Source organism: Catharus ustulatus, chromosome 2, assembly GCF_009819885.2.
Source record: "Catharus ustulatus isolate bCatUst1 chromosome 2, bCatUst1.pri.v2, whole genome shotgun sequence".
In the NCBI taxonomy this organism is placed as follows: domain Eukaryota; kingdom Metazoa; phylum Chordata; class Aves; order Passeriformes; family Turdidae; genus Catharus; species Catharus ustulatus.
Window position 1 is genome coordinate 30,794,119 of NC_046222.1, and position 26,269 is coordinate 30,820,387.

At 39.7% G+C, this 26,269-nt stretch overlaps 1 protein-coding gene across 1 annotated transcript in view; it reads right to left on the reverse strand.

Moving 5' to 3' along the window:
* Positions 1 to 5,771: 5,771 nt before the first annotated feature.
* The window catches only part of CRACR2A (calcium release activated channel regulator 2A), a 56,307-nt gene continuing 35,809 nt past the window's right edge, over positions 5,772 to 26,269 (reverse strand). The window contains exons 9-18 of the mRNA XM_033084918.1: positions 25,398 to 25,469; positions 22,146 to 22,191; positions 21,205 to 21,296; positions 20,146 to 20,470; positions 16,368 to 16,500; positions 14,331 to 14,412; positions 13,274 to 13,388; positions 11,572 to 11,673; positions 6,915 to 6,991; positions 5,772 to 5,987 (exon numbers count right to left, since the gene is read on the reverse strand). Of these exons, the coding sequence (XP_032940809.1) occupies positions 5,897 to 5,987; positions 6,915 to 6,991; positions 11,572 to 11,673; positions 13,274 to 13,388; positions 14,331 to 14,412; positions 16,368 to 16,500; positions 20,146 to 20,470; positions 21,205 to 21,296; positions 22,146 to 22,191; positions 25,398 to 25,469 (1,135 nt within the window). The 3' untranslated portion in view covers positions 5,772 to 5,896. The remainder of the gene's footprint in view (positions 5,988 to 6,914; positions 6,992 to 11,571; positions 11,674 to 13,273; positions 13,389 to 14,330; positions 14,413 to 16,367; positions 16,501 to 20,145; positions 20,471 to 21,204; positions 21,297 to 22,145; positions 22,192 to 25,397; positions 25,470 to 26,269) is intronic.

Consider the following 26,269-nt stretch of genomic DNA (forward strand, 5'->3'; position numbering starts at 1 on the left):
CTTTTCAGCCCCCAGCAGAGGTACCCAAACTGGTGTTTGCCTGCAGCGATACTGAGCTCCCAAGGCTGGTTGAGAAACATTGTCCACATCCTTTGCATTTATTGGTATTTAAAGATGAGGTTACAAAGAGGTAAGACAATTAAACACCTTCTTGGCACTGAAAATGGGCTGCCCACTCCTCTAGACTTCTTTTCTCAAAAGTGTGATCTTAGATGTGTTTTCCGCCCATATCCTCCCACTAAGTGTAGTATTTGTCAGATTTTGCTGGGCTAGTTCAGCTCACTAATGAAGGAGAGAATTCTGTCTTTTTATTCTTTTCTCTATTATTTTTTTCTCTTGAGATTCTGCCAAGGCCTAAAATGGCTTGTTGCAGGCTTCTAACAACTTGTAAAACATAAAATGGAGGAGTAATGACTGGGAGGAATAGAGAGTTGCAAAACTACCCTACTACTCTACCCTCTGAAAAGAGCAGAACCTGAGCTTTAACAGCAGCTACACAGTCACAGCAATATTCACATTCCCAATTCATAGACTTGATTTGCTCTGAAAAGGTAAGATTTAAGTGTAACGCTGCAGCAGCATTGAATCCTTCAGATAGGCAGACTGATGTTCCAAAGCAGGTAATACTCACTTTGCAACAAGATCATTAAGACAGCAAAAAAGAGATTAAGCTGGATACAGTGACACAAGACCTAAAAAGGCATATTATGTATATACTCTGAGCAAAAGAACACGAACCTCACAACGTGAGGCAAAGATGACACAAGACAAAACACCAGGGACAACACAGAATGTCATAGAGGGATAGTAGCTGTGGCTGCTGCTCTTCTCTTCTGCAAGCTCTGCCAAAAAAAAAACCCTGAGCTGAGTACGTACTGCAAAGGTGCAGATGCATACACAACACAGTAATGTCATCAGCCACACGAAACACATCAGGGTCTTCACTGTTCATTACCCGCACACACACAAACAGCAGCTCAAATAATGGGAGTGCTGGAGTAAGATTCAGAGTCACATAATGTGTTACTCAAATGTCTCAGTTCCACAGGATTCCCTACTCCCTTCCTGTTCAATCCATGAAAACTAGACATTTCCAGTGAGAAAGCTTCCCTGAATGTGGGTTTTTCTTGTAATGATCATTGTGCTCAGGGGAAGGATGTGGGAGAAAAGGCACTGACACAACTGCAGAAGTTAAGCACTGACAGCTGTGTAGCTGTCCAGTATAGCTGGACTGTTTTGAAATACTTCCCTCTTCAGTGTTTGAAAGGAAATAAGCAATGCTAATCTGACTAATCCTATGTCTTTCAACTTCTAGTACATTCCAAAGGATTCAGTGCCACTGCATACAATATTTCAGATCAGTAATAGAAATTAACTTTTATACCTGCCCTGTAAACTTAACCTACGGTGTTGGCTTTTTTCCCCTTGAGAAGCCTATTTTTATCAGATAATAATCAGGTGCCTTTTACTAGCTTCGTATTAAAAGGACTTTAGTTGCTTGATGTGTAAACAGGCCAAAGTACCCAGCTCTCTTCTTTTTTCAGAAGTGTATGAGTGCTATTGCAATTCCTGTAATTTCAATAATCAAAAAGACCCATTATTTCAACAGCTGTGGATGAATTCAGGAAGTTGCCACTGATGAGTTTTATGAGCATGTTTCTGCTTTGTAAAACAAGATTCCATTTGTGCAGATGATAAAGTGGATTTATTCCAAAATGATCTCACATGATAGAATATTCTGCCAATATACGGATGTTGCAAACAAAAATGGTCCCAAGTTGGGAAATTTTACTCAAGTTAATTTACTACCAAAACACACAATTTTTTTTCAATGATTGAGGTTCTGGGGAAAGAAAAAGTGTGCAAACCATTAAACATATGTATTCATGTACATTTTTTCTCTCCTCTGCTCCCCAGTTTCAGCTTCCTTTTTTTCACTATTGGGTCAACTTGTCTGTCAGAATTTGTCCAGGGAGCCAACAGGCAGCACAAGAAGTTGTGGGGATATGTGTAATGCTTTCTGCCACCCCAGGTAATATGGTTTCAGCCACTCAATTCCACTGCTTCCAGCTGTCCTGGGTTTAGGGAAGCCAGTTGTTCTGTTCCTCATTTGCCCCTGCTCCAGCATGGGATGTGTCCACTGACTGTACTTGTTTCAGTGTAGTCTGTTCCTCACATATTCCTTGTGTGTGGAATGTTTCCATTTTAACAGCTGCAGATTACTCCTTAAATCTGGTATGTGAGGAGGTGCTGTACACTTTTCTCAAGAAGGTTATACTGCGCAATGATTTTTTTCCACTGTTGGTCTATTCACATCTGGGCAGGCTGGAACCTGTTTTGACTGGCACACAGTAATTCATGGACATCCAGTGCCAAAGGGTTAGGAGCACTCTGTTACAGCCATGCAAATGGACTTTGTATTGTGCTTATGCAAAGATCTGTCAGTATTGGGTACCTGACCAGGCAGAGATAAATTTCTCCCAATGGAGAACTAAAATGGAAAAATTGGGAAAAAAAAAAAAAAGGGAAAAGGAAGCCCCACTACTCTTAAGTCAGTATTAACTTTCTGAAGAGCTGAGGAAAAATACTGTCAGGTAGCATGAAACCCTCGTGGAAAGTCAGAAGACAGTAACCCAGCAACACAGCATCCAGGAGCATGGAAACCTGATTATTCCCACACCAGTTTGATGGCCAGCTGGACAGTAGAATCTGTCCAGGAGTACAGCCTTGTAGCATGTTATTCCTACCTGTCTTCAGTGAGCCTGAATCCACCAGTAATTGCTGTTTGTTCAGGTGTGCCAGCAGGTGAGCAAGCCCTGGTCTGAGGTTTAGATAACCAAACAGACCATGAGAAACCCTGGACATGACACAAGCAACTGTGAACACTGCAAATAACAGAGTGAGAAGCTGAAAGTTGTTACAGTGAGCGATGCCTGGACTTCCCAGGTGGATAAGGGGGAGTTACACAGTAACTTCACAAATAATTGGAGGGGAATAGTTGGAACTCTTTCGGGAGTGGAAACTTGCTGCTCCAGTAACTATATCAATAACAACATTTAAACTCAAGGTGACTTAGGAAATGGTAGAAGAAATAGGTATGTGGTTACAAATGTAGAAAACCTGGGACTAATAGGGAAAAGGCAACTAGGGTCAAGTTGTTCTTTGGGAAGTGAAGGACAGAGAAGGACGGGGTCAGGGTAGATGAAAGAAGAATAAGCATGGAAAAAATATCAAGAGAAGGTAGAATATAAGTGACCAGTTGTATGCAGGCAAGTTGCTGGTCAGAATTTATCTGAATGAGCCTTGTGCCCCATAGCTGCAGGACATCCAGTCTTTTCATTAAACCTTATTTTCTGCTTGATCCTGGGGAGAGGTGTAGGGCACAGTGGGAGAAAGAGAGCACTGTAAGTCATAAGAGTTGTGCACGTTTTTATCAGCAAACTTCAGTCTTGATCTGCTGGAAAGGAAGAGAAGGATTAGGTTATCTGTGTTCATATTTATAGGAATGCTGCTTGTGTATACGTGGGTGACAAGCAGTGAAGACATCAATCTCTGTGTTGTCTGTGTGGCTGATGACATTGGTGCTGTGTGTGTATCAGTACCTTTGCAATGTGTACTCAGCTTGGGATTTGGCTGGACTTCCAAAAAAGATCAGCAGTGGCCACGGCAATCAATATGAGATGGAAGACATTGCCTGGGTCCTAGACTGCACCAGATTTGTCTACAGAAGAAAAAATCCCCCTCATCCCAGGATTCAGCTGCGTCTTAGCATTGTCTGTTCTCAACCTGTGTACATCCTGCTGGCAGGGTCTCAGTGCATACTAAAAGACACCCAAATAAAAATGATTCCGTGGGAGTCACAGAAAGAAAATCCGCTTCACCTGTCACTATCCTTCAAAATCAAAATGAACTTCAGGGAAAAAGAAGTTAAGGATCTGAATTTGGGCATTTGTAGGGCTAGAATCATGGGCAGGAAGGCTGAAATTAAGGGTTCAAACTGTCTTCCTTGAGGCTGACAGAGGCTGGAGGAAATATTGCTGGTGCCAATTTTGATGGGGGAACAGATCACTCAAAGTCAATTGGCAGAGCCCATATTTAAAATGATGACACTTCTTTACTAGTTGAAATTGGGATAAAGTGTTGTTCCTGTTGATGCTTAAATTAATGGTTTGCATTAGTTCAGCTCCAGCCAGGATTGAACACAGATGGTTCAATTCTAAGATTTCCATAATGGATAACATGCCATAGTCGATAAGGTGACTCAACTCTCCACAGCCAGTAATGGACTCCAAGAAGCAACCTTGGGAAGTGAACAGAAAGCCTATTGATTTTCAGTAATGCATACTCATTTTGCTCCTTTAGTGTTTTAGAGCATCTTAGGCACCTCACTGAAGGCAAGGGAAGTTTTTTTCATTTGGATGAGCAGATTCTCAGGAATCAACAAGGGAAAAACTCTTAATAATCACCTTACCCTGGGCTGCTTAGTTCATTCATCATTCCTGATAGAAGTAAACCCCTGGTTATTCTACCTGATAGGGAAGGGATCCCAGCTCATAGGAAAGGGCATTTGAGTGCTGCTATAGATACAGAAATTGCTGTAGGGGAAGTCTATAAATCCCTATTGTGCAGTTCTTGGAACTAGATAAACACTTTTGATCCGACTGAAATCTCAAGAGCACAATTAATTACTGACAAAGTTTTTGTCCAAAAATAGAGTTCCCTATTGAGCTTAACATCCATCTTCAGTTTCATATTGATTCATTTTTTAAATGAAATAGCTTTTTAAAAATATTTAGAAAATTGATTAAAATTATAATGTCTGTAACAGTTTTGTATAATGAAATCTACCATCTTGTGTGATACTTTAATGAAATAAATTATGCCATGGGTCCCACTTTCCCAACAAGCTCCCCATTGTGAATATTTGTTCTTGAACGCTTACCACAAATAACTGGATGCAGTGAAGACATATTCCACCAGGAGTAATTGCTGATCATGTGGTGGCTGGGTGACACATTCTCAAGTTTCTTATTTCTATTTACAGTCCACAAAATCTTCAAAAGATAATTGACATTTGCGTTTCTTATGATCCAGGGTGGGCCATGATTTTCTAAAATGTATCCCCATGGGCAAACAGTGTCTCAGTGCTATCAGGCCCTGGAGGAATGTTGTGTGGCAACTGCTTTTGAAAAATCAGTCATGTGTTTAGCTATATGAGGAGGAATTTTTTTCTTAGCATTGCTAAAAGAGCAATATCTCACTGGATTTTGGTGAGATTTTTAACTCATTAAATGTTGGTAAGTTTTTTAAAATCTTCCACAAAATAAGATCGGCTGTTTCTGAAAATTCTGCCTCCAAAATTTTCTGACACCTTCTGTTTGGAGACAAAGAGCTGTTTCGATCAGCCTTAACATGTTTTGAACTACAAACAACTACACCTATGGCAATTTAAAAAAAAATTTAAAGAGAGCTTAGCACAAAATCAGGGTCTAAAGGTCTGAACAGAAATGAAATCAGCAGTATTCAGATGATGGGTCATTCACACCAGTAAGAATTTACTTCATATTCTAAATAGTTTTCTTCCCATAAAATTGTTTCTTCTTATTAATAATGTGGTAGCTTCTACAAGCCTGATGACAAAGCAGGATTCAGTGGTGTTAGACATCAAACAGAATAAAAGACTGTTACTAACCCAAATACTGGGGCAGTCAATTAACTGTCAATTAACTAAAGACAATATCTATAAAAGCAAGATCACATCATAAAAAGATTTTAACTTTCACTTACACCTACACTCAGAACACAGCAGAAGAAATATTTGGAAGATAAAAGCAAATCTGATAGTGCCAGGTAGTGTTGTATAAATGTATGACTTGTCTAAACATGCCTCAGCATTTTATTGCCTCATACAGCATGACTTTTTGTTCGTATCAGATTGAAGTTCGATGGTTTTCTCTTTCACTTTATCTTCATGTTCTTTTAAAATCCTGAGGCAAAGAAAGAATACATGTGAGGGAAAAAAAGTTAATAAAACCCACAAGAGATAGAACAAAAACTCCCCACATTTTCCAAAGAGTATAAAATTGTCTAGAGATTTAACAGATGATAAATTTTTGCGAATTAACAGACAAACAAAAAAGTTCAATTATGGTGGCTGCATCACGCAACAGCCTTTGCTCATTTAGTTAGAAAAATCTAGTTAGTGCTGATTGTTAATATTTATTGCATATTACAGAGACTCAAAACAGTGACTTTCATGTCTTACTTTTAAGGTTGGAACAAAACTAATAAAATCTGGCTGCCTAGACATTTATCAATTACCAACACTTTCACAAAATTTCACTGATTTCCACAAAAATATTAGATTTGCCAACTCATCACCAGTGTCTTCACCTCTGTAAGTGGTTTTGAGGGGCTATATTTTCCTCTGTCTTTACCTCTAGCCTTTATACAACTTTAAAAACCCACTTCTTCCCGTCTCCTAGTCCCAGGTAGACAGCAGAATTTGAGCTGTAATGAGCAGAGGGAAGAAGGAAGCATATCCAATGTCCTGCTGCAAGGAGTCAGCAGCATCCATTTTCAAGTATTTTTCTCCAAAACTTCAGTGAATTCTTGCAAGAATTATCACAACAGCCAAGGTCCTCAGCTTTCCTAACAACAATCCAGATATTTCTGGATCTATAAAGTTTCTCCAGCATAACTCTTTATGAACCTGAGCCACTGCTCAGTCAGAGAAACAACAAGTTTAAAAGCAACAAGTATATTTCATCACCCTGAGTACACAAAACTAATAAATATAAAACTAATATAATATAATATACCATAAAACTAATTAAATAAAGAGAATTCCCAATGTCATCAGCTACAGGGCAGTCGGGCGCATAAAAAACTCATTGTTTGTGTTTTCTTCTTACCTAGCTAAGTGAAGCACAGACTTTTCCACATTGTACCCAGAATATGCACTGCATTCATAGAAAATTAAATTGTAATCCTACAATCAAAGAGAAAGACCATTTCAATCACTCTTGCACAATGTCTTATTCCAGCTTAAAAAGAGCAACGCAGATATACTGAATTATGAAAATAAAGAAGGAGAAATAGATCATCTTAGGATTTTAATTCTAGAGCTAACAGTAAAGAGTAATGGAAGTCCCCAAGTGTGCCTCATAAATAACAACTATATGCTTCTCTTTGCAGATATTAGTTCCGTAGAGTGGCTTTTGAAGTAAGAGCTCAAATGAAAACAGATATTGTAAGGTACTAAGTCTTGTGGACTTCCCTTGTGATGATCAGGCAATTCCCACATCACTGAGTGCTGGACAAAGCAGGTGAAAAGAATTCCTGTAACTCTTCTTTCATCTTTTTGTACTTGTGAAATTTTTCCACACCTTCTTTTGCAGTCAGTCTGCATCTTTCAGTTTTGTACTCCCCTGGGACCTTTGTAATTAGGAACAGTGGTAAATGATCAAGTATTGGGAGCGATTCTCAGCCCTTCAGCTGAAGTCTTATAAATGCAAATGCAAGAGATCATCTGCACAAGAGCCTGACTTGCAAGTTCTGATGGCATCGAGTTTGAAAGGGAATGACAGATTATCTTCCAAAATAGGTATCTGTCTACTTTCACAACCTACTACAATGAAAGTCACCTAGGTTGCCTCTCTGGTATTACTACATGTCCTTTTACCCATCCAGATTTCAAACTTCTATTCACTTTCCACTTTTCTCTGTGTCTTATTGCTATTTATAGCAGCAGTTTAAAATTCAAGTAAGTCAGTACCTCAGAAAATTACAATCAGGCCTGCATATTTTTATTTGTTTGTTATTAACTGTGGTTATTGCATTTATACTTATTTATTCACTCTTCAGAAGAACTTTTAATTAATTTTTCAAAACTTTCCATTAAGCTGACCAGATATTTCAGTTTTGGTTTGAGTTTATTTCCTTATATACCATGCTTCTAGAAATACACAACTTTTGGAAATTTTTGTCATATTCATGAAACTTCCAAGACAAAAGTGGGGAAAAGAATTTCATAAATACAGTATTTTATTTTAGCAACTCTAAAAAAAGTGCTTCAGAGTTATCCAATGTCAGGTTTGAATATGTTGTCAATGGTTATATTGTTTGTTCTAATGGAAAACAGGATTGAACAACATGCAATAATTTCTTGATGACCAGATAATCACAGGAAAGCAGAGAAGAAAGAAATCAGGCAATGTTAGTTTTGAATAGACATAGACATTTAAATCAATTTTTTTTTAAATGTATAACATTCATAAGGATGCAACCCTAAGATTCTCTTGCTTTTCTTAGAAAAGTTTTCACATAAAATTTGACCAGGTTAAATTTCTTGATAACTATGCAAACAGAAGCTTGAAACAAAAATTACACTCTCTTTTTCTGCTCAGCTGAACAGAACTCCAATAGAAAACCTACTGTGGTCAGTTTATAGGCATTTTATGTCAATCAAGCTGAGAGTGATACTACTCCAACATTTTCTCCACATACAACAGAGTGTCTCTAGAGTACAGCTCTCAGTCACAACTTCATATATACTGGCATGAATCTCAATGGATTTTTCAACAAATTGCTTGGATGGAAAGATAACAATTTAAACTCAATTGATAATGAGTGCTTAATTCTCTCAGTTTAGCATAATGATTCTTGTCTGAAAGGAGAGATAGTCTGGAAATACAACATGCCATTTCCTTGATTCAAAGAGAAAACTTTTAATGATAGACTACACAAGGAGCACAAACTAGGAGCAGGCAGGACACATACAATTAATAAGCAATGAAATGCCATCCGTCTACATCCAGAAATTAGCTATTGAACCTTGGAGACCACTGGCAATTACTTTATTTTAAAAACCTACCTACAAATCAGTAGACATCTAAAGAATAGGGAGAAAAATTAATTATTATCAGAGAGAGTCGGGCAATTTTCTGTCCTGTAAAGTACCATCACTCCGAGAATAGCTCCCTCATTAGCAGTATTTGTGTAAGAATGGCACTGACAGGTTGACAATGGAGGCGCTGTGAATACACAGAGACAGTCCTCATTCCATGAAACGCATATACTCTGCAAAGCCAAGGCAACACATTATTATCTTATTTTATAGTTGAGGAACAGTGATAGAGAAGGATTTATTGACCCATTTAAGATTACTCAGGAAGCATGTGCAGGGCCAGATATAAGCATGCCTGAGAAACATTTTTATCATAAGGCATTTTATTTAAACAATTGGCAGTGCTTACACTTATCCACTCAAACAGAACATTGGCTGATCCTGGACGCTCACAATATGATCTGAATACTCTCTCTTCCTGTGCTTATATGAACTCTTGATCACTGGGTAAAGCTAAGCTAAAGAGAAATTTGTTATATGGAGTTTTCTTTCTGGATCCTCTGCTAAAAAGTCAAATGGACTTTCACAGTCCCTGTGCTCATTCCATTCTCCCTTTCACAGGGTATAACAAACACATTGGAACTACCAGTTTTCTAAAAAGACAACTCCCCTCAGGCTGCCATCATTCCTTTTAAAAATTAGTTGTGCTGCCCACCTTGCAGAGAAGTTATGTAACAAGTGTATTACAATGGAAGCCCTTGGGTTTCTGACCAAAGCTGTAGTACAGTACAGTGCTTGTAGAATGTGAGACTGAAGCAAAGCAAGGGTTAACACAGCTGGGTTGAAATGTCCCCTGAAAATATATGTTCCTTTCTGGTTATAGAAAAAGCCGAGTGAAAGCAACCCCATCCCATGAGACATTGAAACAGTCCTTAAAACTGTTGGACATCAAGGCCAACAGGCTAAATTGATTCTTTGTCTGCACAAGAAGAGCTTGTTTTCATCAAATGTGGCTATACAAAGTAGTATCAGTTCAGCATCTAGTCCTGTGTATTTGGGATCTTTAAGGAGCAATTCATGGGATTACTAACAAAATAAGTGACTTAACTGCATACACTAACAGAGACAGTGGTATGTGGTTTCATATGAATTACATGGCCATTTAGCAAGAATTAATATTTCATTGAAATTCATGGTTATAATTAGCTCAGCAAGCAAATTATTAGAATTTAATTATATCTATGCTGTTTTTCAACTAATCCATTGCCATTAATCATTCCTTCTTTTAACTACCTCAGGCAGCACATTCAAACATTCAAATGAGTCATACAGATCCATTCATTTGATTATAACCATCTTATTTGACAACTTTTTGTTTTACTTATGCAAAACATTTTATTTTCTTGTATGATATGTTAGAATTAATAGCCTGGTGGGCTGTGAGCTCTACATACTAGAATGATTCATCTTTGTTTTACTAGTACAGTTTTTTTAGAGCAAGATGACATGCAAGACACCTACTCTCTGTCCATTTAGCATTTATGTGTCACTTGTTTTTCACAGAAAGATTTAGTGTTTAACCCTGGAGTCCCTCCTAGCTTCCAGGGTCTCAAAGTTATATGCATTTCCACACACATGAGAAAATAAAGCTGATTTTCTAAAGGGAGAAACTTTGGGGGGAAAATTTCAAGGCTGATAATCCTCTCCGACAAAAGCCAAGTAATGGACACAAAACTGAATAGGGAGACATAATTTCAAAAGACTATGTGAATAATCAAAATGAGATAAAAAGAGATCTGGCCCTAATTCTTTCAGTTTCAGAGAGGTGCCTAGTAGCAAGTTTTCCTGGAAGATTCAGCTGCACTTTCAATTTTGAAAATACCATTTTTATTACTGGCAGTAAATCTATTTTCAAAGGGAAAACAGGTAAATACGTGAAAACCAGCATACTGATTAATTTAGGTATATTCCTAGCAATTCAGTGAATAATTTAGCAATATTTTGATGACTTATTTCTAAATAAATGAATATTCTGCAGGTATTCATGTTCATGCTGTAAGCACTGTATAAAGAGATTCAAAGGAAAAATTGATGGGCATGGTACACAAGAATATAAACAAGTATCTGGTATCTGCAGTCCCTTGAATGCTTAAATTATGCCCATGGATCACCAGTGCTCTGGTAGATGCAGACTGTTAACTCTACTTATTTTATCTCCTTGATGGAAAGTTACTAAAAGTAAACATGTTTTCTACTCCTACCACAGGAGTAACAGATGGTCTTCTGTGGTTTTACAGGAGGTAGGAGGGAGAAAAGGTCCCCAAATTATCTCTGTGTTAAGAATTCTTTCTCAGAGAAAAGGGAGGAAAAAAGAGAAAAAAGCAGCAAGGAAAAAAATAGAGAAAGAGAACAAAAAGAGACAGAGGAAACACAATGAGACTGAATTCTCAAATATTTTTCTTCTCCACTCACTTTTTTGGTATGATTTAGGGTTTTCTATTGGATTGGTTTGGTTTTAGGATATATTCTTTATCTAGGCAGTGTTGCAAGTACTATAATTATCAGCACATCGCTGAAAGCTGAATTGAAGTGTGTGATGGGGTCCCTAATCCTTAAAGATGCCTGTCTGACTAATATTAATCTGTGTTTCTGTGAATTTAGACACATTGAAACTCCACTTTAAAACCTTCACCTTCAAGCCTTGTAAGGAGTTCCCTAAGTACCTTTGCAAGATGGTCTGCCATTCCCATTGGGACCTCGCGCTCCTTTTCGTTATCGGTTTTGTTACCCAGCAAAAGAACAGGCACGTTCTCCCCAGTTGCCTCCTGCAGAATAAACAGCAAATATTGGATGAAGCGTTGAATTCAAAAGATCACAGAGGAAGAGGATAAAAGCTAACAATGTCACCTTACAACAAGACATTTAAGACTTCACATAAACCAGGTATGGGCCACTTTGCCTACAAACATGTCGGGAATTGAAGTTGGATAAAAGACATGAGAAAGATATAATTTTAAGATTATACTGACTAGGGACTTTTTTTTGTAACAGTATCATTAGACTCTATATTAAACTCATTAGACTTTATATTAAAATGGGAGAGAGAAAACCACCATGTTACACAGGCTCAGATATCATGTGTTTACAGCCACCGTTTTTCTAATTCCATGGCCAGAAAAAATAATGGCAACACCTGGGTATACTATTATGCCAAATGAATTACACGAAATAGTGAAGAAATACACAGAATAGGGCCCCAAAAATACATTGAATAGACAGAAATCAAAATTCTTTCTGAAAAGGATTATAATTATCACAGTGAGTGCTTTCATTAGGTGGGCTGAATCCTACAGCAGTAAATGGACTTGGCAGTATGCCCAACTTAGCAACAGTTTGCAGCAAACAAAAATTAGTTAGTAAAGAAGAGTGAACTATTATAGTTTGGAAAAAAGTTTTGACCACAACATTCCATTTTTCTGAATCAATATCAGCAATGCTCCTCTAGCTTTCACCATACTGAATTAAAACATGCCACTGATATATTAAGATCATATCATTAACAAGGGCCTGTTCCTCCCACATGCATGCTAATAGTACTACTCATATCTGGAATAACTATGACTGTTTGGAGACATTTAAATGACTGAGTCCTAATCTGAACTCCCAAAGCCACCTCTTGGCTATTCTGGAAAACAGTGTGTTATGCTAGAGCATATGCCCAATAAAATCAGACTAAATGATCTTTGCATATTGATTTATCCCTTACTCTTTCAGTGTTCAAACAGGAAGTCACACTTCATTCTTGCTACAAGTCAGCTGTCTCAGTTTTATTTTTAATCTTTGTTCTGACCACAAGCAAATTCCATTGCTTATGCTCTCAATATGTTTTAATTTTTAATTAACTGATGTCACTTAGTGGCATGGACTATGATTTTCTTTTCAAGTGGTTGAAAGGATGATCCCCAGAAAACACAACTGTTCTTCACGAATGTAGATTACACAGTTCTAAGTTTATGGTTTATGTTCACAATACAGTCTATTTTCCATGAGCTACACCCTTGGTTATCAAACTGTTAGTAATCATCAGTGATCACCAGATCACCATCACTGATCCAAAACACCTCTCAGCGATCCAATGGGGGTCATCACCTCAGCTCCCTTCATGAGAAATCAGAGGACTTCATGCTGAGATTTTCCCACCACTCATTCAAAGTCCTTAAAACCCTGGAATTATGATTTTTTTTAATAGAAATAGAGATGAAAAACAACTTCACTGGCAACAGTGCAGACCAAACTCACAAACAAAAACATTGTTTTGACAACACAAGAAACATGGTGCTCTCTGTTTTACCCTGCTAACAACCCTTGTTCAGAAGAAGGTAGAGAATGACACCAGGGTTTAGATTTAAAGTTATGTCAAGTTACCTCAATGCTTATCAGCCACTGCTTTACAGCTGTGAATGTGTCTTTTGCTGTTATGTCATACATCACAATGACACCATCAGCTTTTCTGAAAAACTGCTTGGTAATGCTTCGGTACCTACAAGTAAAAATCTGGTTACAGCTCTCTTCAACAGAAGAAACAATCTGACAAGTTAAAATTTATAGTAATTCTTCCATGCAAAAGCAAAGAAATTATTTGGGAAAAAAATCAAAAACACAAAAGGATTTTTTAAAATAAAGTGTTTGGAAAAGCTCCCCCTGCCTTCTTTAACTGATTCTGAGTCAAGCTGGATAGTTAGCTGTACCTTCTCTCACCTCTTTCATTTTAAGTTTGGAGCAGAAATTTCCCTTCACTAAGTGCTCTTCTAAAGCTAGGTAAGTTTTTGGAGAACTTTTTCCCAAGTTTCATGTAGAAAATGTAGACTGTCATTATCATCCTCGCTTTTAGTAATAGAAAATTACACAATAGGTGAGGAGATGGGGAAGGAAATTACCACTGAAACCTTATAAAAACCTGTAGTTCTACTACAGTGGTATTGCTTTAGTAAAAAAATCCATTAAGGCATTTTCTGCTATAGAATTAATTCTACATGCATTTCAAAATCAATCTTACTCCTAACAAAATAGTGTGGTACTAAACTTCTCAGGGCTTGATTAAGAATCTTTTTTACAGACTGGCAGTATTTCAGTGGACATAGCAGCAAATAAGTGCATTAGTGCTTCAAGGAAATGAGCTAAACTGTGAATCCACTGGCTCTATTAGGAATGCTCCTACATTTGTTCCTCTCCCAAGAAGCAGGATTGGGTCCACACTTAAAAATCTTCAAATAGGTAATTTGAGGAAGTGAGACCTTAAAATGCGTACAGATTTTGACTGGCATTGAGATAAATTTCATCATACTGCCTTTACTTCAAACAAGGAGTTTTGCCACTTTCATGCCTCCAGTTCCCTCCTCCATCCCAGCAGATGGGGCAGTGAGGGTGCAGTTACAGAGCTGGGCTGACTCCCAGGGTTGAACCACAAGAGAACCTTCCTCACCGTTCCTGGCCGGCTGTGTCCCAGAGCTGCAGTGCTACCTGGGTGTGATCTACTGTGACAGTTCTCACGTTGTAATCCACTCCTGCAAGAGAAGTGTAAGGTAAGCTGTCTCTTTACAAGCTGTTTGATCTTTGAAAACTGGATCCAACAATTCCAGAAAAGTAAAAAGATAGGCACTGCATTGCAAATTATGTCCAGAGTCACCAGCTTTCAGGGGACAAGAGCTTTTATTTGCATTAAGCTCTCCAGCAATAAAATAGTGAATGATAATAGAGTAGTTTGGTTTTGCAAAATATTCAAGATAAGTCACTTTCCAAACCACAGAACATGAGTCAACGGTCCATCTGACAGTCCACAGCAGTCTAAGCCATTTATCCTGGAATTAGCTGCATAACATCAGTTGTGTGAAATGTGTTAGCTTAGTCTGAGCTACCCACATGGAAGCCTTCTACAGTTAGTGGAAAAAACCACAAGGCATGGCACAGGCAACAGTGGAAACTAAAATAAATGCTGAAGATAGATGGACTGAACATGTGGACAACCTCTTCCCATATTTATAACATAGAAGATGAGCTCGCTTCATTTAGGTTAGTAGAGATAAAAATTCATTATTTAAACTTTCAAATTAATAATCTCCCTATTTCTCTAACCTGTGAAGATGTAAGTATTTTCTGGATATTTATAACATAATTAGAGTCTTAAATATTTATTAGCTGCTACCTCCTCTTAATGACAACCTGCAATTTTTTGTATCACATTGAACTGTATTATAAAATAACAGAATTGTTGAATAATTCAAGTTAGAAGGCATCTTGGTAGGTCAACAACACTATCCTTGGGGCCATTTTCCACAAAAATGGGATTTTTACCAGTGACATTAATGGATAATCTATGCCTGCATTCTTCCAATATGCAACTAAAAAATCTGGATAGAGGATATATCCATTGCTTGTACCTCAAGGAAAGAAATTTTAACTATTCTGTAGAAATTCATTGAGAACAGTCCTCACCGTATTGTTCACTTGACTTTTCCATTGCCTATACCTTGCCAGACATAGCCCACACCTATGAAACTCATTGATCTGAACACTAAGTCAAAGCTATGGCAAAAACTTTCTTGTCATTTTCTTTGCAAGAGCCCTGGATGACCAGCCAAAAGATGAAAAAGTGCAGGCTTATTCCTGTGTTTTTCCTCTGGAAAATTGCACATACTGTGTAAGACTTCAGAGCGTAGAGAAGTTTATCAGCCAACTACAGGGCAACATGGACAGGACACAGCCTTTAAGTCTATAGGGTATATGAACGGACAACTGAAGATAGGTGTCTAAGGGCCCATTCCAGTTAATGAAGATACAGTCAGTGAAAAACTAGGACTTTACTAAGCTGACTTTGAAGTGGGTAAGTTTTATTTCATATATGCTGCAGAATAAGCAAGGCCTGAATACAGGCTAAGCAGAAAGAATCTGGTCATTTAACCCAGCTGCACTGGATTAACCTATACTTAAGTTTTTGTACCTTGATTTTGTGTTTGACTTTTGAAAGCTTGGTCTACAACTTCAGGCAAGGTAAGAATAATGTAGGCCTTGAAAACTTTGGCTTTGGAAACACTGGTCTGACATATTTTCTTGGTGATTAGTATAATGCTAAATCTTCAAATAGGGGATTCAGATATTCCACTTCTTCTCTAAAACAAAATCAGCTTACTTAGAGGGATAGCAATGAGATATGAAGGTGGAATTGTTAGTTCAGTGCAGTTCAGAGGACAGGGTATCTGTTTCAGAACTGTGAGATCTACAAGGAAACTCTAGCTTCACAGATATCAGTAGAATTTTTCTGATTTGTCTCAGTGCTGGCCAGGATTTCAGTACAAAGTCTACTCTATCAATTATGTGCTTTCCAGTTTAGAAGAACTCACTTTGCATGTCCTACTTTTACAACATCTGTATGTTTCTGGTTTATAATATAGGGCCTGATCTCAGTAGAGACTGTTAAATACAGTCAGAACAAAAATAATAATAGTTATATTGTTAAACTTACCTACAGTAGCAGATGTGCCTGGGAAAAAACGATCTTCACAAAATCTTCTCAAGAATGAAGTCTTTCCAACACTCGAATTGCCCACAAAAATGATCTTGAATAAGCGCTCTGGGACAGAGTTTATTCTCTCCTCCTTCAAGTAAGAGCAAAAATTAGCCTTCGACTAGTCTATAAAACCTGTTGCCTCTCCAGTTTAAGGCTGATATGGCAAAAAGAACAGATTTTTCCTATCATATTCTTCATTACTCATGAAGCAATGCTCTGTTTCTTAAAATAACTCAGCATTTCAGATGTTTGCCATGCATCATTCCAGATCATCTGAAGAGCAGTGATTTGCATTGAGCTCTGAAAGTGTACTGAATATGAACCTTTACATGAAACTGACAAAATAAAACAGTTTATGTTCATGGCCATAAATCAAAATTTATAAAGCTTCACACAGCTCTGCTCAGTAGCTTCATCCTATACCAGTGACACAGAGGAAGCAGTGCATGTTCATCTAGATAACAGAAGAAAAGTCACAATTTTTTGGCTTATGACACCAGATTCTTCTCTCTGCTACTACCATAGAGCCAAAAACTACCATCCAGTTACTGCATTTCTACATCTGTTTAACATTACAGGCAGAAGCATGGAGGGAAGACACAGACAGAAAATTAGATCAGTTAATCAGGCTGTAAACATTCAGCTCTGTTTCTGTCATTTCACTTTTTAAGCAGAAGGAACAACAATTTGTTCTGCTTATCCAGGTCCTGTTTACTGCAGGCTAAGCCAAGTGGATGCTGGAGAGAATATTTATAATCTCTATAAAGTATGTCATCATTCTTGTGTATGTAGATCAGGAGTTGCTTGGGGAAGCACTGTGTAGTACCAGCTGGTTTGCAGGGGATGCCCTTGCTGGTCTCTTCTATTTTGTGTAACGGTGAAGGAAGAGGGAGAGAGACAGTTTGCTTTCAGTGCTGCAGAAGGGGAGCGAGATCATGGATGGTCCTGACATTAGCTTGTTAAGGTGTAGATTGGGAGGAGGGAGAGAAGGGAAAGGAGGGAGAGGAGGGAAAGGAGGAAAAGGAGGGAAGGGCCCTCTGCCAGTCATTTGATGCGCAGGATCCATGAGACTGCTGCCTTCACGAAGACATCAGAATTGATTTCACTGCCTGACAGTCCTTTGAATGAGACATTGAAGTCTACACTTGGAAGTGTTTTCTACAAATATACAGAAGTCTTAGAGAAAGACGAAGTGATAGAGAGCTGCTCTTGATGGGGAAAAAAGCCCAAACAACAAAGGCTTGAGCTGCTGTCTTCCATTGTATGAAGAAAAAAAAAATCATTCACTGCTGTAAATATTGTGGACAAAAATACATGTCTCTTTCATGAGCTGCACTTACAGACCACCACAATTATTTTCTATTAAAATTCTAAACCCCACAGCAACTATAAGCTACTAGTAGCACACATGCATTTATACAAAGCATATTCCAGTCCTGCTCAAAATCATTCCCAGCTTATTAGTCTGGGAAATAAAACAAGCTTACAATCATCAGCTGGACAGTATTATCACAATGCATCTGAGAACCATAGCTAAATATATGGGCTACATGACCTGAAATACTTTGTCCCTGGTGGTCATACACACTCTTTATATAAACACCAGCCAGATAAAGTAACACACCTAGCTTTTGTACAATTTAACACAAATGTGGGAGATTACAGATATAAACATAATGGTTCATATTCCATATTGAAAGATCACAGGGGAGAGGAAGTAAATCTCATGCAGAAGTTTTGGACAGAAAATCCTGCTTTAATTTCCATTGGGGTGCCTTCAGGTGCATTCCCAATAATATTTCTGGTAATATTAACTGCAGCTTCATCTTCACAGCCACTCAGAAAAATGCTCTACCTGATTGTCAGCTCCCAGATAAAACAGCAGTTGCTTGGCCTCATTCATTTCTGCCAACGTTGGTTCTACTCACCTATAAGATGAACTACGTCATACAGGATTAGCAGCTGAACTACTACAAATATATGGTCATTGGGAAGACTTAATGCCAACAGCCAGGAGTCTGAGCTACTCACAGTAAGCAGAAACATCATGGAATGTATACACTCCATGTCATATAAAAGCCATTGCAGACTAGTTACAATAAGCAACAAGATTTAGTTCCTACCCCATTGAGAGGATGAGCTTTCAGGAGACTGGAACAGGGCTGGCAGGATAGGCTTGTCCTAGCTGGATAGGATGAGCTACCTCACTTTTGTCATCCTTTTTCATGCTTTGAAAATGTGATACAAAATAAGCCATACAGCAAGCAAAAAGCATGCACTGAATTAAAAAATTTCAAAATATGAAGCTCTTTAAGCTCTTTTCTGTACCCTCAATGTTTTATTAAAAGGTACTACTTAGAAATTATTATGTAACCATGGCATAATTCTATCATAATTTTTAAGACATGCTTGCTTCTTCTAAAAGAACCATATAATTATGACCAAGCAAACCAATTTTTCCTATACTTTAATCTTTTTAATATGTGCTTCAAGAATCTAAAAATGAGTAATCCTTAACAATGATTCTAAAATTAGAAAACAAGCACAGCTAACTCTGAAGCAATAGCAGTACAAAAAGAATTTTAGACTCCAAAGAAATGTACCTTCCAGCATAGTGTTTTAAGGACTATTCCTGAATGGTGAATTAATTGCACACATGCATATAAAAACTAGAGCTGAAAAAATACTGGGTTTCAATTTGCTAAATAAAAGTATTTTCAAAAATAATTAAAAAGTAATTATATTCCTCACATTATTTCTCAGATAATGTAACAGCTACCAAAGCTGACTCAAAAGTATCAGAATATGAGAAATAGTTCCTTGAGGCAAAAAAAACCCACCAAAATAAAAAACAACAAAAAACCCCAAAGAAACAAAAAAAACCCTCGCTTATTTTTTAAGACAATTTCTAGCTTCCACTGGATCTTCTTGTACCATCTATTACAAGGCTTAACTTCACTTTCCCCAAACAGTCCTTCAAATGTAAATCTATGCACACATTGTCTGCAGTTACCACTCTTTTAGGTTGAGTTTCCTTTCCTTGCACCTTCAGCACTTGTCTGCAGTACATTTTCATCCCCTACTTCATGTAATGGCTGAATTTGTCATGCTTCAACTTAAATACAGGAAGCTAAGTAATTTTAGATTCTAGGAATAACACCTTAACCTTAACACCACTTCATGGCATCCAGGGTCCTTCAGAATAGAATAAAACAGAAGAGTTCCAGTTGGATGGGGCCTACAGCAACCTAGTCCAACTGCCTGACCACTTCAGGGCTGAACAAAAGTTAAAGCATTTTATGACAGGCATTATCAAAAAGCCTTTTAAACACTAACAGACTTGTGGCACGGACCACCTCCCTAGGAATCCTGTTCCTGTATCTGGCCACCCCCTCACTAAAGAAATGCTTCCTAGTGTCAAGACCTCCCCTGAGGCATCTTTGAGCTATTCCCACACATTCTATTGCTGAATCCCAGGAGAAGGGACCAGCATCTCCCTGTCCCCTTCCCCTCCTCAGGAAGCTGTGGAGAGTAAGGCAGCTGTCCCTCTGCCTGTTTTCCCAAACTGTACAAACCCAGAGCCCTCAGTGCTCCTCCCAGGACACACTTTCCAGCCCTTCACCAGCTTTGTGGCTCTCCTCTGGATGCATTCAAGGACCTTCACGTTCTCCTTAAACCATAGGGCCCAGAACGTCACACTTTACTCAAGGTGAGATCTCCTTTGTCCTCTTACATTTGACAATGTTTCCTTCCCTACAGGCTGCTCTCTAGAAGACGATGATGAATGTTCCATTGATTGCTCTCTGCCTTTGTTATTCATTTCCGTCTCAAAACTATTTTCGTCTTCTCCAGTCCATCTGCTCAGCTGTTTATCAACCAGCCTGTCAAGAAGCTGGGGTAGGTGATCTTCTTCAATTGATATTATTCTTTGGAGATGTGATGTTTTAGGCATTCCTCCAGTGACTCCAGCATCAGGCTCTTCAGAGAGAACTCCATTGAGTCCAGCAGAATTCCTTCTCTTTGAGTTACTGAAAATATCATCTTCTTCAAATGAATGGCTAGGAAGAGAAAAAAGAAAATACATCACAAAAATATAATGGATCTGCTATTTTATTCTTAATTTAATCTGAATAACTGAATTTAATATCCCATATTTTTGGCTAATCACAGCAGGTCGAGGAGAGTCATTCCAGTGTCTGCTGAGAAGTCAGCTCATCATAGCATGTGTATATGATAATTATAAACACCATGGGGAAAGCTAATAACTTACAGGAGAAACCTGAACCAGAATGGAAAACATTCAATTAACATAAATTCTAAACTCATAGAAGAGTTGAAGTAAACTCTATTGTGATTTTCTCCTTTCCCACCTTCCACTCCCATTCTGGAGAATAAAAGAGCCCCCAGGCGAGATCCTTTCTATGTGCAGTTGAATTCTCTCTTTAGTAGATAGGAAGGACATGGGTTTGCTTAATATGGATAAAAAAAGTCCTAGTGGAGACTCAACATTGTACCACATTAACACAGGGTCATGGGCAAGGTTTTGTGTATCCCAGCATACCCATCATCAGTGGGGGAAATCTCTTGCCTTTGCAGACAGTATACTTGTTTTATGTTAAAATTTGGCTCTTAATTTTCAAATTTCTTAATGAGCACAGTAATCTTATACTGACAGACACTTTAGAAATACACTCTTTAAAAGTTCAAAAGTATCAGAAAGGAAGCATTCCACATCTTCTTTCTATAAGCCTCATCATACTCAAACAGGGAACACATGAAAAAAAGTTCCTACCTGCTAGGTAGCATCTTGCCCTCTATGTATTTGCCAATGATAGACCCTGATCTTTGCTTCCAGCTGGTTTTTGGAACAGTTGTTTTGCATTTCTGCAGAAATACAGAATACTTCTTACTGATTTACTTTTGGTGTTCTTTATGGATAATTACCTTCATTCCAAATACTTAAATAATGCAATGCAAATGAAAAAAAAAATGTAGAAGAAAATCCTAGAGGTATAAATGCTTCAGAATTCTAATTGATAAAAAATCAGAACAGGGAACTCCAGGTCCTGTAAAAATGCACCTGCTTTGTAAATAAAACAGCACAATGTCATGGAAAAAAAAGTAAGTTTTTTTTTTTTTTTCTTTACATGAGCAGCTTCTTGTAGGACTAAGAACACAAGCAAATATAAACTAAGTGGCCTTAGTCTCCTTACACCAGGGTATTTCTAGAACACCTTAGGGGTCCATTCTTTGCTGATTCTTAGAAAGGTAATAGGATCTACTCTTACACCAGTCCAAAGAGGTATGCAGGTACTGATTCACGTACTCGGTTATTGTATTGTATTGTATTGTATTGTATTGTATTGCATTGTATTGTCATATAAATGTTTCAGGATATTACCTACTCTTGACTGAGTAAATTAATACAATTCAATTGTTCAATTTTTAGGTTATTTAGGTTATTGCATCCTTAGTTTCTTCTAAAATAAATTCATCTCTCTTCAGATAGCTCCCACTTTATTGTTCTAAACATGTAGCTCTTAAAATTGTTCAGCAAATTTTAAAAAATCTTATTTTCAAGTGAGAAAAAAAAGACAATACAAATTAAGAAGAGTAAGATTTAAGTGGCATGAAACTCCATCTCCTTCACAGCCTTCTGTTCACCTTCTTTTGAAGCTGTTCTCTCTCATATGTGTCTGCTCAACACTGGGTTTGAAAATAATAGTTGGTTACCTGCAAAAATATGTCACGTTCATCCTTGAGATGTTTATTCCTCTCTCTGCAAAGAGAACATAAACAAAAGAAACACTGAAGCCAAGTGTTTAGAATTGCTGACTTTTCTACTCCGTACTAACAGACAGACTGGACAGTTGGCAGTGCAAAATTTTCATCATCCTTTATTTATATTCTCACTTCAGCCAGTTCCTTGTCTGGGCTATTGATTCTCCAGCAGGGCTATGCTGATTAAAGCCAGATGGAATCTGGATCTATTTCTGTATTTTATCTAAACAAATGCCTTAACACATTTGTGGTTAATATGCCTTCACAGACTGTAAATTAGAATGTTTAATGATATTCACACTAAAGATGACCTCTTAATGTGGAGAGGGTGCAATGAACACCATCTCTTGTTCATCTGCTGATAGCTGTGCAGGCCAGCTGTGTATGCCCCTCTGAGGGCTGTAGTTGTGGCTGCCACGGAAAAGTCACCCTAGGAAAACATCTATCTCCCATTCTTTGTGCAGAAACAATGAAAGTGTCAAGAAACACATACTCCAGGCAACCAACAAGCTCTGATAAGATCTGACAGCACACCTGCCTAGTACATCACCTATTGTCTCCATCTGTTGCTTGCCTGGCTACAAGAGAGACTGAGCAGCCAGGGTGAAAGGAAAAAACCTCTGTTGCCAGATGTTTCTACCCATGTCCCCAAAACTCACAGCAGGCAAGATCATAGAGTGGCCTATGGAAAACACATGCAGCAAAGTAAGAGCCTTTCCTCAAGCCTGTAAAATTTTTAGACAACTTTAAAATGAGGCCTGAAGGAAATGCAGCCAATGAAGGTGTAGAGGCAGGTGCAACCTACAGCCCACACTGACTGACCACTGAGCAAACAAAAACCAATATTGCTGCACATTAAAAAGAGGACTACAGTTATCTGAACACAGCTCCAAACTTTGAAGTCTATCAATAAAGAAATGGTAGCTAAGTACACTTTGATATCATTTTTACAAATACAGTAATTTCACGAATACAAGCCGCACCAATTTGACCAAAAGTTTGGTGGAAACCCGGAAGTGCGGCTAATATTCCGGGGCGGCTAATACATTAACAAAATTCTAAAAGCTGCCAACACGGAAGTGAGAGCCCGCGGCAGCCCCAAGCCAAGCTGGAGCCCGGCCGGCTCCGGCTGAGGTGGGAAAGCCTGGCAGAGGCGGGGCCAGCAGTGTGGGGGGCGGGCGGCAGAGCCTGGGCCAGCAGGGCGGGGCAGGGGGGGCGGCAGAGCCCGGGCCAGCAGGGCGGGGGAGCCTGGGAGAACTGGGGCTAGCAGTGCAGGGGAGCATGGCAGAAGCAGGAAGCCCGGCGGGTGGGGCTGCCTGGCAGCGGGCGAAGCCCAGCAGAATCGGGGCCAGCAGCGTGGGGGAGCCCGGCGGTGCGGGGGCCTGCAGTGCCGGCCAGGGTGAGCAAACGCGGCGGCGGTGCAGACGGGAGGGGGCGGCCGGCGAGCCTGGTGGCGGCCGCCCTGCCGGCAGAGCCTGGCAGCGGAGGCAGCCCTGCCGGCCAGGTGAGCAAACATGGCGCGGGGCGGCCGGCGTGCCTGGCAGCGGCGGCGGTGGCTGGCCCGCCGGCAGGGCGAGTAAACGCAGCAGCGGGACGGCCGGTGTGCCTGGCAGCGGCGGCGGCGGTTGGCCCGCCGGCAGGGCGAGTAAACGCAGTAGCGGGGTGGCCAGCGTGCCTGGTAGCAGCGGCGGCGGCTGGCCCGCTGGCAGGGCGAGCAAACGCGGCAGCGAGGCAGTGCTGACGGGAGAGGGGGGCCAGTGAGCCCGGCGGCGGCTGCAGCACCACCCGGCCGGCCCCGTCGGCAACCATGAGCGGGCCGAGCCTTCCTGGCCCCACCCTGAGCCAGTAAACCCCGCTATGCCGCGATCCTGTTACTAATTGGCCAATTTATGAAAGCTGCGCACGGATTCTCGCTACGAACGAAAGTGCGGCTAATATTCGGGGTGCGGCTTATCTATTGACAAAGACAGCAACATTGTCGAGGCACCGGGGGTGCGGCTTATACTCCGTGCGGCTTGTATTCGTGAAACTACTGTATTTTGGGGAAATAATCTTCATTTTGGCTCAACTCCCAGCACTTGAGAAGCAACAGAGCCTTTCAAGCAAGCTCCGCATCCAGGCTTCTACCTCAGAATCAGCTTAGAACCGTTACATTTGAATTGTCAAAACAAAGTATATTTGTCAGATGTGCTGCCCTCTACTCTATGCAAGAACCGAGCATACAAAAGTCTTTTGTAACAATTTTTACTGATTTTTGTGTCATTATCCTGTGGTAGTTGACCTTGACTGCCTGCCAGATGTACACCCAGCCACTCTCTCACTCTCCTTACTCAGCACAAGGGAGGAGAGGAGAATAACATGAAAAAGCTTGTGGGCCAAGATAAAGACAAGAAAGTTACTTACCAGCTGCCCATTACAGATAAAACAGACTCAGCTGAAGGTTGATGAGAAATACAGACAAAGCTAAAATCACCTTCTCCACAATCCTCTTTCTTCTCAGGCTCAACTTCACTCCTACACCCTCAGCTCTTCTACTTCCTCACCAATCCTGAGTGGCACAAAGGCATGTGGAATAGTGGGGTTGTGGTCAGTCCGTAACAGCTTCTCTCTGAGACTCCTTCCTCCTCACACTATTTTCTTGCTCCAGTGTGAGCTCCCTCAGGTTACAGCCCTTCACAAACTCAGCAGAGATTCTTTCCATGGGAAATAGTCCTTCAGGAATGGACAGCTCCAGCGTGGGTTCCCCATGGACCACAATTCCTGCCAGAAAACCTGCCCCTGCATGGGCTCCTCTCCACAGACCAAGCTTCTGCCAGAAGCCTCCTCTTGTGTCCACTCTGCACAGGCTACAAGGGACTCTGTCCCAGCAGTGCCTGGAGCACCTTCTACCCCTCCTTCTTCACTGACCTTGGTGTCTGAGGGGCTTTCTCACACATTCTTTTCTCTCTCCTCTCCTAACTGCTGCACTGTTTTCCACCCTTTCTTACTGGGGCTTTCCCAGAAGCACACCAGGACTGTAGGGCTCCCCTGTGCCCTGTGTTGTGTCCATTGTCACAGGGCGGCTCTGGCTTCAGTCTGCCACAGAGGCACCCCTCTGTCAGTACCTTGACACCTACACTTACTACATATCCCAACATAATTTCACCCTTTGATGGACCTCTTCAGAATTATGTAATAAGTTTTTGAATGGAGGATCTACATTACCTTAAAAAATCCAGCTGCTTCAAGAGTCCTGACTTCTCTCTCTGTAAGGTTTCTGTCACCCGGTACACTTCCCTGAAAAAACAAAACAAAACAAAACAAAATTGTTGTAATCGTGGTAAGAACACTGCTAAAACACTTCCCCCCAGGGGTATCTACATTTGAGACCTCAGCTTCTTCAAAACTGTAGATTCTATTATGCATGAATGGTTAATATTTTAAAGAAGTTTATTCCGTATAAAGTCCACAGTAGCAGAGCAGTAGGAGTTAGCAGAGGAAGGAGTAGAGGTTCTTTTTTCAAAAAATATTGCTTTTTAATTTCTTCATCCAGAGAGCTTAATATATGTTGATACTGGCACTTGGAGCATTCAGAAAAAGATACACTGCTGAAATACTTCTCACTCATGGCCACTAAAAAACAGGTGACATATTATCCAAAATTAGAGCTTATCCTGCTGCAGGAACCATATGTCAGGCTCACACGTCTACAATCCCTGCAATTCCTGACACTGATGCAGCCATTTCAACACCATTTACTTTGATTTAATACAATTTGGTGTCTGGCTTAAAACGGGTTTTTTTGCCTTTCAGTGAAGCCTCAGGTTCTTCCTGTGCCCTGTATGAGCATTACACCTGTTTCAACAGCTCAGGTCTTACCAGACTGATACAGATGTTTAAAGCAACCCTCAGGTACAGTTGAGAAGGGCTGAGCTCTAATTCCATAAACCACTACTGAATCCAAAGTGCTTTGTAAAAGTGCAGTAGTATTATTCAGCAGTCTGACCACTGGGCAGATTTCCTTTGTAGCTTTTAAATCAGATCGTTCCATAGTCTTTGCTCTAGATCTGAAAAGAGAGGCCTTGAAGAGGAAACAA